The sequence below is a fragment of the Salvelinus namaycush genome, chromosome 28, assembly GCF_016432855.1.
Source record: "Salvelinus namaycush isolate Seneca chromosome 28, SaNama_1.0, whole genome shotgun sequence".
NCBI classification, from domain to species: domain Eukaryota; kingdom Metazoa; phylum Chordata; class Actinopteri; order Salmoniformes; family Salmonidae; genus Salvelinus; species Salvelinus namaycush.
Window position 1 is genome coordinate 21,690,688 of NC_052334.1, and position 14,088 is coordinate 21,704,775.

General features: G+C 41.5%; 1 protein-coding gene across 5 annotated transcripts in view; it reads left to right on the forward strand.

Moving 5' to 3' along the window:
* Nucleotides 1–2,346: 2,346 nt before the first annotated feature.
* The window catches only part of LOC120023081 (fermitin family homolog 2), a 79,048-nt gene continuing 67,306 nt past the window's right edge, over nucleotides 2,347–14,088 (forward strand). The window contains exons 1-2 of one of the 5 annotated variants that reach the window (XM_038967038.1): nucleotides 2,347–2,582; nucleotides 4,166–4,352. In XM_038967038.1, the coding sequence (XP_038822966.1) occupies nucleotides 4,196–4,352 (157 nt within the window). In that variant the 5' untranslated portion in view covers nucleotides 2,347–2,582; nucleotides 4,166–4,195. The remainder of the gene's footprint in view (nucleotides 2,583–4,165; nucleotides 4,353–14,088) is intronic. The other 4 variants (XM_038967039.1, XM_038967040.1, XM_038967041.1 and 1 more) reach the window with 4 other exon arrangements.

Consider the following 14,088-nt stretch of genomic DNA (forward strand, 5'->3'; position numbering starts at 1 on the left):
TTTCCTCGGCCCCACACATACTTTCCACCCACACTACAATAGCTGATTCATAGTTAATGAATAGAGCTTTGTGTGATTGAAGATATGGACCTAACACTTTTTATGTATCTAATGTGGTACTGTAGTAGAATCCCAATGCAGTTAAGCAATATCTGTAAAGCAGAGATGGGATTAGTTAAATTAAGTGAATGCAACAACAAAAAACTGCAATTCCCATTGTTCTAGGTTTGTCCACAAGATGGCATACCTCCCCATGTAGTAAAACAATGGCCCCCATTGACCAATCTGGTCATCACAGACCTCTCCAAGTCTATTTCCTCTCTCCATTAACAATGAGGCAATTAGCATGAGACAGTTACTCAGTTACTAGTTACTACTGATCAGCCCTGCAGTGGTCCTTATGTCTGAGCTATTAGAAAGGATTTATATGGTGATGTACTTGAGCTGCCCTTCTCTTAGTTTGTGCAGTACTAACTCCTAGTTAAATCACACGCAAATACCTTGGCAGTGAATTGTAAACTACTGTGTGTACACCATGCTATAACGCTGTAATATACTTTCTAACTGTATGTTTATATGTCCATGTCTAGTATGGTTTGCCGTAATAGTGATTGTAGGCTACATGTCATTTGATTTGTACAAAGTTACACATTTCTATTGGACAGTGCCATATCCACTTGATTACAGATGCTGTTGTGAACTTCATTAGAAGACACAGTACACATTCCTCATCAGTAATTAACTGTCTGGAATTGATTGAGACTATTTTAGTGACACCACCAGTGTTGTGTGAAAGCCAGACATTATACAGCGAAACCAGACCAGGGCCCTCCACAGCAAGCTCCACTCCACATAAGTGTACCGTCTCTCTCCTCTCCTCTGCAACACCAGTCCCAACTCCACTCTCCTGCGCTCCCTGCATCTGACTCAAATGTTTACCCAGCAATTAAAACAACCTTTATAAGGCAATGGGTCGGCTGCCAGACTCCAACGAGGGGGTCAGAGCAGCAAGAGAGAAAGGTTATACATTGTTTCAATGCAGACCATAGTCTGAGGCCCAAACTCCTTAGCTTGAGCTGGAGAGCTGACACTAGTGAGAGCAGAACACTGGAGGAGAGACAGAAACCCTGATGATTCATGCCTTACCGCCAACCACTTGGAGCAGGAGAGCATGCTGCTGTACAGAAGAGCAGATGCAATGGAAAAGAAATGGACAGCAGCTCAATCTTTGCCAAACTAGCCATTTGTGTTGCTATGGCTTTGAATGCACATCAACAAATCCAAACAAATGAGTAGTTTGGCTAAATATATAATTCTCTAGAGTGGTGGAGGCAGTGTGTGGATAGAAAAATCTGTACAATTCCACATATTGATGTGTATTTTATTTAGTTTACAATGACTAATAACTACTATCCATGCACACTCAACAGGGTATTCTTTCAAGGCTGAGGTTGTGGATCCATCAAAGGGGCTTGATTATTCTTCACTTCAGTCAGCCCATAACTCATGCCTGTTGATCTGTCAAAGTGTATGCCTACAATCCACTCCTGATGTTGGTATTTTAATGATGTACCAGAAATGAAAATACAGGGAGGGAGATTATCTTGTTATTTTATTTTGCTCAAGAAAAATAATGAACAGAAAGGATGTGTGGGTCTGATAAGAGGGTAGGACACCATTTAAGGATAACAAGTGCAATGCATGTTATGTTAAACCTTTGACATGTGTTTCATCAAAAGGAGTGATCAGCAGCTATATCCAAATCAGACTTGTGGCTGCATACTGGAAATTTTTTAACATCTTTACCAGTGAGAGCGTAATATTGCAACATATTTAAAACTAGTGGGCTCGCTGGATTTGATATACGTAGATGGGGGGGGGGGGGGCTTTAGAATGTGTGTTCTAAATGAGTAATTTTGTGTAATTCCCTAGGCGGGGACCCCATAGCGGTCCCCGGATGTACCACCGCAAACGCCATACTATTTCCATAAAAGGCATGCAGCAGCGGTTCTATGCGCTTGTTATTCCCTACCAAACGGTTGGATTTTCCAATGGGTCAGTTATGAGTGAAAGCATGGAATAAAACACGACATACAAAAGCATAGTTTTAACTTTTACAATGTATTTCTAAATAAGAGTGCGTGGTTGGGGACATAATTGAAACTCCAAGCCTAGGGGTTAGAAAAGATCTGCGAGATTATAAAAAATTACATTGTACGTAATTTCCCGCGTCACACAAGTCCCCTTCCAATGAAAAATAAAATAAGTATGGAAGGAGCAGGGGATTGACCGGGCGGGTAATGTTGGGGAGAGGGACTGCTGAACGGTTTGAAAGGAAAAGTCGATTGGAGCTGGAGCAGTGAGTGACGTTATCTGGTGGAAAGAGGGAGGGAGAAAGAGAGACGGCTGGACTCCATTAGCTGAAGCCAGGAGGCACTTTGGGATACTTCAATTGGACGAGTTCTTTGGGATATTCTCTTTGAAAAGACCCAGATAGTCTACATTATTTAGAAAATCTGGTTGACTATCGAAACCTCGGAAGTTTAAGTGGCTTTTTGGATTTTGTTGGTGTATTTGAGAAGGTGAGTGGACACAACCGATTTAATTTACGTCCTCAAAACTCAAATGTAGTTCTTTTTGCGCACTCTGCCGCTTTGGAATATGAAAACATTGTTTTTTTTGTGCGCCAACTGTAGATAAGGCCTGCTATATCTGGTAAATAACGTATGATTCTAACTCCCTTTCACTCGTTCAAACGTATTCGTTTTGTTCATGTATGGACATATTAAGTGAGTTACACTGGCTGACCAGATTGTGTGCTCTCATGAGTTCTTGTATGGGGCTGCTTACGTAATCAACTTCATATTTGTCAGGATGTCTTTACCGTTAGAAAAAGCAGGTGAACACAAAGACGGGAGAGTATTTTTATTGAAGTTCAGCTTGCCATAACTTAAGCCGGTACCCTTTGTTCTTTTTTGGTTATCGATTAATTGCGTCCTTCACATGTAGTCTTAAAGGGGCAATCTGCAGTTACATCCAATTGTTTTTGGTATGTACCCATTGATAATGTAATGCCTCATGACCTTAGTTCAACTGTCGTACCCAATCAGAACCCTAAATATACGTTTGACTGTTTCCAAATATTGAAGTAAACACATTGTATAGCCTCAACGTTGTTCAAACTATGTTGATATCATGGATGGTCAGTCCTTGCATCTCTAGTTATGTCTGAATTTGAGTGGTTACATTACTCCAACCACAGTTTATTTGTCGAATCTGGGGTGGGATTTCGCGTTGTTTCAATTGCTGATTGCCGCTTTAAGACTTATTCATGACTCCAATTACATTGAGCCATTGGATGTCCCATTAGCCTTGAGGCAAATGCCCGACGCCTGCCCAAATGCTCTGTCTAAACGCAAATATGCCTCGTATGCAATACAGCTTTGGAAACATTTGGAACTTAACTTGCATATCATTTTTCATATACAACAGATACACTTACTGTCGCAGTTCAGGAAAGTTACAACCGCCTGTATTTTGACAAACATGCCATCCAACCGCAAATGTGGAATGGAATGGTCCAATGGAAATGCGAGCGCAAGGTGAGAGAATGTCATACCTGAGGTAGTGAGTGGAAACAGCCGGGTGCGACTGCTAAATTGCGCCCCGTGGGTGCTTTAATAAAAATAAAAAAAGATTATTTGTTGTCTAATTTAAAGTTAAGTTCCAAAGGTTTCCAAAACCGTATCGCTACCGCGGATTAATAACGTTTCTAAACGTTAAAACAACGTCGGGATTGTAGTTCACATTCCTCCAAACCATCAGCAGAGAACCAAAGACAAGGACCGGCTGTGAGCCACCTTGTGCCCCTTGGGTTCTCAAGAGCTAATGAAGCCTTGGTTAGAGCCATATCCAAAGCATGCTTCAAATGGCCTATAAGAAAACTCACATTTGACATTTTATGATTAAAGAAACAGAAACTGTTTAAGTTCTGGACAATCACAACATTTTATCAAAACACTTTGATCGGCTATGGTGGTCTGGGTCCTGTGCTTCCTCAAGTCACTTTCAGTCTGCATATGACAAACTTCACAAATGTATGGCAAGCACAATTTTGATACATATTTTTTTACCAGTTGAATGGAAGTACTTTTTTCTTTGGCAGTTTTTCCTAATTGTTGTGATTGGTGTGAGGATGGCGCTGGACGGTATACGGATGCCCGATGGCTGCTATGCGGACGGAACGTGGGAACTGAAGATGCACGTGACAGACCTCCATAGGGACGTGTCTTTGAGGGTCACCGGCGAGATCCACATCGGTGGGGTCATGCTCAAACTCGTGGAGAAACTCGGTAAGAGATGTTCAATGGTGTTGCACTCTTTTTATGTCCAGCTTCTTCTGGAAGAAATGTGCTTATGTCCTGAAATGTGCTTATGTCCTGTTTTCATTCCCCATCTTATTCAAAGTATTGGAATAGAAACATTTGCATATTGATTTATGTCAATGTTTTATTTTGTATTTTCTGTTGATTTGTGCTTCTATTCAGATGGCCAATTTCTACTACATTTGTTTTCCTTATGTGGTTGACCAAGGGGAGGAAGGCCATAGGCGGTCACGAGGCAATGTTCTTTGGCCCCTGTCCCCTCTGCCTCCCATCTGCAGCTGGGTTATGTCTGTCAGTTATCTGGTCATATTTGTGAGGCAGTAAATATTTTTCTTTGCAACAGTTACTCAACTGACAACTGGAATGTGACTTCATCTAAACACCATTAACAGATAATAGCAACTTGTAACCAGTGAGCGACGTATACTAAACATACAGGCTACTCTGTTGGCTTAAGTGGGAATTCAGAATCTGTAATGTTTTATGATATGGATATACTGTAACTTCTCACATTCTATCACATGATTAGCAACATCCAATGGAATTATGCTGCCATTTTACACGTTTCTGAGTGAGAGATTGAACAGAGTGGCACACTGGGTTGTTTCATGGTGACAAACATCATGATGGCAGTGCAGTTTGGGACTTGACAGTGTCTTAGGTGTGCGAATACCCAACATTTCTCCATTGCACAATATTTTATTCCCTGGCCTGCACATTTCCCTGTTTTAGCCCTTCTGTTAAAACTCAGTATAATTGTGGCCTTTGTTCTCTGTGGTCCTATGTGCTGCATCTAAACCAGGCTCACATGCAGCACTGCTGCTGCACCATGTGGGAAAACGTTAGTAAGGCTCTTTTTATTGACTAAGATGTTTTTGACTCGTTCAGTCAAAATAACAAATCTTTTGACTCCATTCATTCATTGGATTCAGTTTTGCCCAGAGTACGCAGGACCCCCTACCGGAGAATGATGAACTGAAAACTCAAGAGTCATGATTTTACAAGCCTCTCGTTCACCGTAAGGGGTTTATTGGAATGAGACTTGTAAAAGGGTGCTTTAAACAATGTACATGTGTTGATTGCTAGGCATACAAATAAGATGATTTGTTGATGCATTTGAAAGAAGGTCTAGTTGAGGCCGTAACCGGACTATATTGTGAACGACTATTGGCGGAATGCATTGCTTGACTGCTGTGAGGGTGATAAGCACAATATCGTTTGCGAACTGCAGCACCCCAATGGTTCGAGTTTGTTGAGCAAAGGCTGTGTGTATGTTTTTGTTTTACAAAGCTGTGTCCCTCATATCCAATCTAATCATTACATTCGTTCCTACTACATGAGATCAATTATCAGTTCTACATATGTATTTTCCTTCTCTGTGCTGCCGGCAGCGTGATCTGTTTTCCTGCGCGCATATATGACGGACAATTATTGGTCGGAGCAAGTCTAAGGAGCCGCTGAGCCGGAGGAGCACGTATTAATCCTGCTGTCACTCAGAGAAACTAATCTTGACTCTCGAGTCAGTAAAAAGAGTTGTTCAAAAAGGATGAATCGTTCGCAAACTGCACATCACTAGAAGATGTGTGTGGATGAAGCTGCAAGTTCCCCTTGTGAAGGCTTCCCTTCTGCTACATCATGTGTGTGTGCTTTTATAGGGGGTTGTCCAGCTTGTTGTAATAGTTCATTTACTGCTCATGTTATTGGTCAATAGTTTATATTTATGATGCTATTCTGCAAATCATGTTGTGCTTGGTCCTGGCTACCTTTGGTTTTGTGAGTTATCGCTAGTGGATTCAAGTGGTGTGTGGTTTGATGTCCATGGTTTAGAATAGTTTGGTTCAGCTGACCGTGACTGTCAGTTGTTCTTGTCACACTGAAACAAACACTGATTATACTAAACATTAGGAACACCTACCTAATATTGAGCTACATCCCCCTCCCACCTTGGATTCTACAAGGTGTTGAAAGAAGTCCACAGGGATTCTGGCCCATGTTGACACCAATGCTTCCTAAAGTTGTGTCAAGTTGTCTGGATGTCCTTTGGGTGGTGGACCATTCTTGATATGCACAGGAAACGGTTGCGTGTGGAAAAATCCAGCAGCGTTGCAGTTCTTGACACAAACCGGTGCGCCTGGCACCTACTACCATACCCTGTTCAAATGCACCATTTTTTTTCTTGCCCATTCACCCTCTGAATGGCACACATACACAATACATGTCTCAAGGCTTAAAAAACCTTAACTGTTTCCTCCCCTTCATCTACACTGATTTTGAAGTAGATTTTAACAAGTGATCTCAATAAGGGATCACATCTTTCGCCTAGTCAGTCTGTCATGGAAAGAGGTGTCCTTAATGTTTTTTCCCAGCTTTACCATACCACCAACCTTTTTTCCTCCTCTTCTTAATATCTGAACGGTATTTTTTTTATTTCACCTTTATTTAACCAGGTAAGCTAGTTGAGAACAAGTTCTCATTTACAACTGCGACCTGGCCAAGATAAAAGCAAAGCAGTTCGACACATACCACAACACAGAGTTACACAGGGAATAAACAAACATACAGTAGAAAAAGTCTATATACAGTGTGTAAATTAGGTAAGATAAGGGAGGTAAGGCAATAAATAGGCCATGGTGGCGAAGTAATTACAATATAGCAATTAAACACTGGAATGATAGATATGCAGAAGATGAATGTGCAAGTAGAGATACTGGGGTGGAAAGGAGCAAGATAAATACAGTATGGGGGTGAGGTAGTTGGATGGGCTATTTAGATGGGCTATGTACAGGTGCCGGTTGAAGGCATGTATCAAACTCCCAGTTATCCAATCGTTTGTAATAAATGTGAAGGAATAGCTTACCAACGTGTGGTGAACTAGATGATCATTTCAGCACCACTTTGATTGCTTTGAGACAAGCGTGGGGACTCGTCTTGATAAATCAATCTCAGTGTGTTTATTTTATTTTTTTCACTGTTTGGATATTGGTTAGGCCACAATTAAGCTGTGGAAATGCTAGCTTAGTTGAGGTGAGTTCTGCTCATGATCATCTTGTCTAGTTGGCTCATTTATTACATTTTGCCTGCATGTTTTATAGCTTAATAAGGTGGATTATTTTGCTCTTCACTCGCAGTCTTTTAGTATCCTAGGCCTACTCCCTACCAAAAGCCTGTGACTTCACTTTTACATATACATTTTTTTACCTGTATTTAATTAGTCAAGTCAGTTAAGAACAAATTCTTATTTACAGTGAGGGCCTACAGCGGCCAAACCTGGACGACGTCAATTGTGAGCGGCCCTATGGGACTCCCAATCACGGACGGTTGTGATACAACCTGGATTCGAACCAGGGTGTCTATAGTGCCTCTAGCGCTAAGATGCAGTGCCACTCGGGAGCCCCACTTGTCTCAATCAATGTGATCTGTTTCACTGAATCTCCATATGTATAGGCTATTTGGTTCATTGGTTTCTGGCTGGGCAAATAAGTGGTGGTGGCATAGCTCATCTATTCGTTTGCTCATCTCACTGATCAGGAACATTTAGCATGCAATAATGTAGCCTAAGTCAAGTGTAGATCTATTTTATTTTGATCGACCGCATATAGACCACTACACAAGCCCGCGAAGGTTGTGAAATATGAACATGAGTCGCATGCTTTTGAAAATAGGATTGTTATAATTTTCTCTGGGTATCATGATTAAGATATTCTCAATGTAAGACCCTAGGCCTGCTCCCTAACATAGTGGAGTGAGAGTAGTAAAGGGATGAAACGTGGGCTCTGTTTCAAAATATCATATTTTTTTTTACATGACATGTTCCCGTGATGCAAGTCGTGTGGGAAAAATGTGTATTTTGTTATGTTCTTACTACAAAACATGTGTTGATTGGGGTAGGTGTATCTTGTCTGTTTTTTAATGAACTATTGATTTTATTCATTTGGACGTAACATAATGAAACAAAAAAATATGGTATTGTTTTGAAAATACATTTTGTGTCTTGTGTTTCTTAGGACCTGCCTAAACACATTAATAATGGATTTCTTTTTGATGGTGTATATTCAATAGATTTATTAAAATACACTCCTACTACCACTTGCCACCGGTATGCACACAAGGTATAAAAGGCGTATGCAGGCAAGAATGTGGTAAAAAATGGGCCTGTTTGTAATGGGGTCATATATAAACATTGCCATTTTTTAAAGACATACCGTGAATCCTATGTGAAAGCAGTAAAAGCAACACTGTGGCGTAGCAAAGGGGTTGTGGGTCTCCTCACATGCAGACAAACACATCTGAGAGGCGCAAGAGCCACATCTGCTGATTGTCCAAATAATTGTTAATCACCAGTGGTCTCAGTATCTCTTGATAGCAGTAAAATACAACGTGAACTGTAGAAGCACTGCAGCTGCGCTAACTTATCCCTCCAGTCATAATTACTTCTTAAGCCATCGCTTTGTGTAGTGTTTGTTTCAATTACCCCTCTAAGGAAGGCCCTAAAAATTGTCAGACTCCAGCCACCCTAGTCATAGACTGTTCTCTCTGCTACCACACGGTACCGGAGTGCCAAGTCTAGGTCCAAGAGGTTTCTAGACAGCTTCTACCCCCAGCCTATAAGACTCCTGAACATCTAATCAAATTGCTACCCAGACTATTTGCATTGCTCCCCCCCCTCTTTTAAACTGCTGCTACTCTGTTATCTATGCATAGTCATTTTAATAACTCCATTTACATATTAACTCGACTAACCGGTGCCCCCCGCCCATTGACTCTGTACCGGTACCACCTGTATATAGCCTCGCTATTGTTATTTTACTGCTGCTCTTTAATTGTTACTTTTTTTTGTATTTTTCTTAACTGTATTGTTGGTTAGGACTTGTAAGTAAGCATTTCACTACAATGTTTACACCTGTTGTATGGGGAGCATGTGACAAATACAATTTGATTTGAAATGATTGGCAAGTTAAAAAGTTCATGTAGCTGCTATGGTTATCCTCAAACTGCCCCCATAGTTGACATGTTGGTGTTTGGGTGCACCTTAGATGGCATGGAAACATTCAAATAGGTCTAGTCAGGTTGTTTTCCATTGTAATCATTAACCCAGTCTCCCTGCAGACTTGACACATGGCTACTCTATGTTGGCCTTGTTCAGATACTGTACATATGACCAGCAGTGGAATAGCCAGTAGTGGTAATGAGATGATGAAGTAATGATCAAGTATTATCCACATTTAGAGTAAATCAACAACTTACACTGGATAGAGTGGGACCCTGGGAGCACCTCTAGTGTGACACTGTTGTATTGTGAGAAAAGGCACCACCTCTTTTATGTGTGTGTGTGTGTGCGCGCTTTCTCCCAGCTGTACGTGACCTCTTTTCATGCCTCCCGGTCCACCCACCTCTCATTGGTGACATCGTTGAGTACAGACTGAACTGCATTCAAGTGCTTTGGCCACATGTAGGCATATGGACTCTGATTGGTTGAATGATAGTCAGATGGTTGTCTTGGTGTAGGGAGGTTAATTTAGAGGGCATCCTTTTGAAGGTAGTCTGTCAACACACACACGCAGATGCCACGTACTTCTGGCACACAGACACACAGGGTGTCCTGTCCCAGTCTCTCTCTCAAAATCCCTTGTGATTCTGTTAATGTCTAAGGGTGCTGTCCGTGGCATGCGTTGCGCTGCATTGTCACACATACTGAGCTAAGATTTCTCACTGTGGTTTCACAGCTACTGTTTACAGCCCACATTCAAAACACAACCCTTTACCAGCACAGTTCTCTTGTTGTGGGTGGGGGCATGCGTTAACATGCATAATGCATGTGTTCTGTCTTCCGTCCGTCTCCATCCCCTACTATAAGCAGTGACTATCCCCTTTACATCAGAGGCTCAGATAACTACAATAACTACAGTACAGCATAATGGATTCAACAGTGAAATGCCAGGAAAGCACTTTGCCATTGATTAGTCTTCATTCCCCCTGATCTGAGGAGTACGGTATTTCAGGCTGCATTATTAAGAATCCTCCCCTCTGATCGCCCCTCACTCACTACTTCACTTGTTTGTGTCTGCTACATTTGGACATTATTACTTTGTTCTTATCCAAAGTGCTTCCTTTGAAAGCTTTTCTGTTGGAATCGAAGGGGAAACCAACATCTGACAAAACAACATTAGCTATGGACTTTATTTGATGAAGATGGAACAATTGTCACACTACTGTATCAACCATTGTAGAAAGTCTAAACTTCTGAGACTTTGGCTCACTATCAACTTTGGGTTCATCATCAAATATGGTTAAAATGGTCTAACTTTATTTCACACTCAAACATGAGATTTTGCTGCTGCGTTGACAGTTACCATTGCCGTCATCTTCATCTTCATCTTACTCAATTTCACACAGTAAACCATGATCATTTGCCACCTCATGAGCAGTTTGCATTGCCGGGCATCACCTCCATCTAATCCAAGGGGTTTCAGTAGCCTTTGTCATCCTAACTAATCCTAGTGAAGTATTAACTCTGCCTAGATTTTTTTTTTTTAAATACACCGTACTAGTCAGAAGTTTGGACACAGTTACTCATTCCAGGGTTTTTCTTTATTTTTACTATTGTCTACATTGTAGAATAATAGGGAAGACATCAAAACTATGGAATCACGTAGTAACCAAAAAAGGGGTAAACAAATCTAAATATATTTGCGTTTCTTCAAAGTAGCCACCCTTTCCCTTGATGACAGCTTTGCACAGCCTTGGCATTCTCTCAACCAACTTCATGAGGTAGTCACCAGGAATGCATTTCAATTAACAGGTGTGTCTTGTTAATTTGTGGAATTTCTTTCCTTCTTAATGCGTTTGAGCCAATCAGTTGTGTTGTGACAATGTAGGGGTGGTATACAGAAGATAGATTTGGTAAAAGACCAAGTCCATATTATGGCAAGAACAGCTCAAATAAGCAATGATAAACGACAGTCCATCATTACTTTAAGACATGAAGGTCAGTCAATATAGACCATTTCAAGAACTCTGAAAGTTTCTCAAGTGTAGTCGCAAAAGCCATCAAGCACTATGATGAAACTGGCTCATGAGAACCGCCACAGGAAAGGAAGACCCAGAGTTACCTCTGCTGCAGAGGATAAGTTCATTAGAGTTACCAGCCTCAGAAATTGCAGCCCAAATAAATGCTTCACAGAGTTCAAGTAACAGACACATCTCAACATTACCTTTTCAGAGGAGACTGTGTGAATCAGGCCTTCATGGTCGAATTGCTGCAAAGTCGTCACTAATAAAAGGACACCAATAAGAAGAAGAGACTTGCTTGGGCCAAGTGAATCAGGCCTTCATGGTGAATCATGAGTGAATCAGGCCTTCATGGTCGATTTTTATTTAATACATTTTTGGGGGGGTTCCAACCGCCGCATTCTGCAGCGATACGCCATCCCATCTGGTTTGTGCTTAGTGGGACTATCATTTGTTTTTCAACGGGACAATGACCCAAAACACCTTCAGGCTGCGTAAGGGCTATTTGACCAAGAAGGAGAGTGATGGAATGCTGCATCAGATGACCTGGCCTCCACAATCACCCAACCTCAACCCAATTGAGATGGTTTGGGATGAGTCGGACCGCAGAGTGACGGAAAAGCAGCCAACAATTGCTCAGCATATGTGGGAACTCCTTCAAGACTGTTGGAAAATAATTCTAGGTGACGCTGGTTGAGAGAATGCCAAGAGTGTGCAAAGCTGTCATGCAAAGGGTGGCTACTTTGAAGAATCTCAAATATCTTTTAATTTGTTTAACACTTCTTGGTTACTACATGATTCCATATGTGGTGTTTCATAGTTTTGAAACACCACACATAGTTTTACGATGTAGAAAATAGTAAAAATCAAGAAAGGCCCTTGAATGAGTAGGTGTTCTAAAACTTTTGACCGGTAGTGTACGTTGGTAGTAATTGCCCAGTCCCTTGCATTGCCTATGAGGTGGTAATAACATGATCATTGTCCAACAAACACGTTGGTTTCTTTGGGCTTTGTTGAAGCGAGCACCATGAAGCACTGTTGGTTAAGAATGTTGAATTCTTTGACGCGAGTACCAGAAAAGACCCATATTATCACAATTTTTAAACAGTGCCAAGATCTGTCCTGGCCTTTTACACAGGCCTTTACACAGTGTCCATGAAGGGACAGGGCAGCCACTGGCCTTGTGCGCTTATTGTTAGCCTATATAATGGAGGCCTGCCTGGCTGGCAGTTGGCCCAACTTGTACTAGCACTCAATGCTAATGCAATCTCTGGAATCCTGATGCTCTAACACAGACGTCATTAAATTGAGCGAGGCACATTTTGTACAGACACACACACACACCGGTATGGCCTCCCCCTTCCTGTGAACATGGGGATGCAAACACTCCAGCAAACTTTTGTTCTGCTCAATCTTTTTTCTAAGAATGCGTTGTTGTAATGTTGCACCATCCTGGAATAAAGTCCCTGTTTTCTGTATCAGGGCTCCAATAAAAGAGTTTGTGAGAAAAGTCAAACCTCTGACTTTAGGGAGTAGAGGAGTTACTTTGTTAGTATACAGTACCTTTACCCTGAGGGAGGGGGAACGCATGGAGGAAAGTCAAAACTCTTATGTAAAAGGCGTGTTTGAGTAAAGTAATGTTGCCCCTCCAACCTGGGTGGGTGTTGACTCCCAGTGGGAACGTTCTAAGGGGCTTTGGCTTTGACTCTGAATAGTAGAGCCAATCAGTGTTGTGTAGCCCCTGCTTAGCTTCATCCTGACAGCTGTGTAGAGGGGAGTAAGGTTCAGCTGCCCTTAAACGCTGTTTTCCCATCCTAATGGTTGTGGTTCGGATTCGAGGGTAAGCTGATCCTAGATCTGTGTTGTAAGGGATGGAGAAGTGGCGGTGGGCTGGCTGAGAGGAAGGGGGGGGTGGGTAGGCTTGGGGAGGAGGGGGATAGAGGGAGGTGGTCTTTGTGATGTGAGACACGGCGCTAGAATTCCATAAAAGTCTTCTGTGGAGCAGGAAATTATTTCCAGGGTTTGGCATGTTCTCTGGAAGCTACAATGCTGTCATCCCAATACCTTCTGCTTCAGCTCTTTCCCCCGCTCTTTCGTTCACTCTGTTTCTTTCCCTTTCGATCTACCCCCTTTTTTGGAAAATGTGTTGCGTATGTGGAGCCTGTGCCCTGACATTTTCCTATAGCGATTTTATTCATTGAGAATCCATGTCCCTTGAAATTGTTTTTGGGGTGTCTATTTAAACGCCATGTGCGGTATTGTTTTAGTTGTTGCCCTTTTATAAATAGACACTACCGTTTTTATAGAAATGTACACTACCGTTCAAAAGTTTGGGGTCACTTAGAAATGTCCTTGTTTTCGAAAGAAATGCAAAAAAAAATGTCCATTGAAGTAACATCAAATTGATCAGAAATACAGTGTAGACATTGTTAATGTTGTAAATGACTATTGTAGCTGGAAACAGCTGATTTTTGTTTTCTACATTTTTTAAAATAGAATATCTACATTTATCAGCAACCATCACTCTTGTGTTCCAATGGCACGTTGTGTTAGCTAATCCAAGTTTATCATTTTAAAAGGCTAGTTGATCATTAGAAAACCCTTTTGCAATTATGTTAGCACAGCTGAAAACGTGTGCGGATTTTAAAAGAAGCAATAAAACTGGCCTTTTAGACTAGTTGAGTATCTGGAGCAT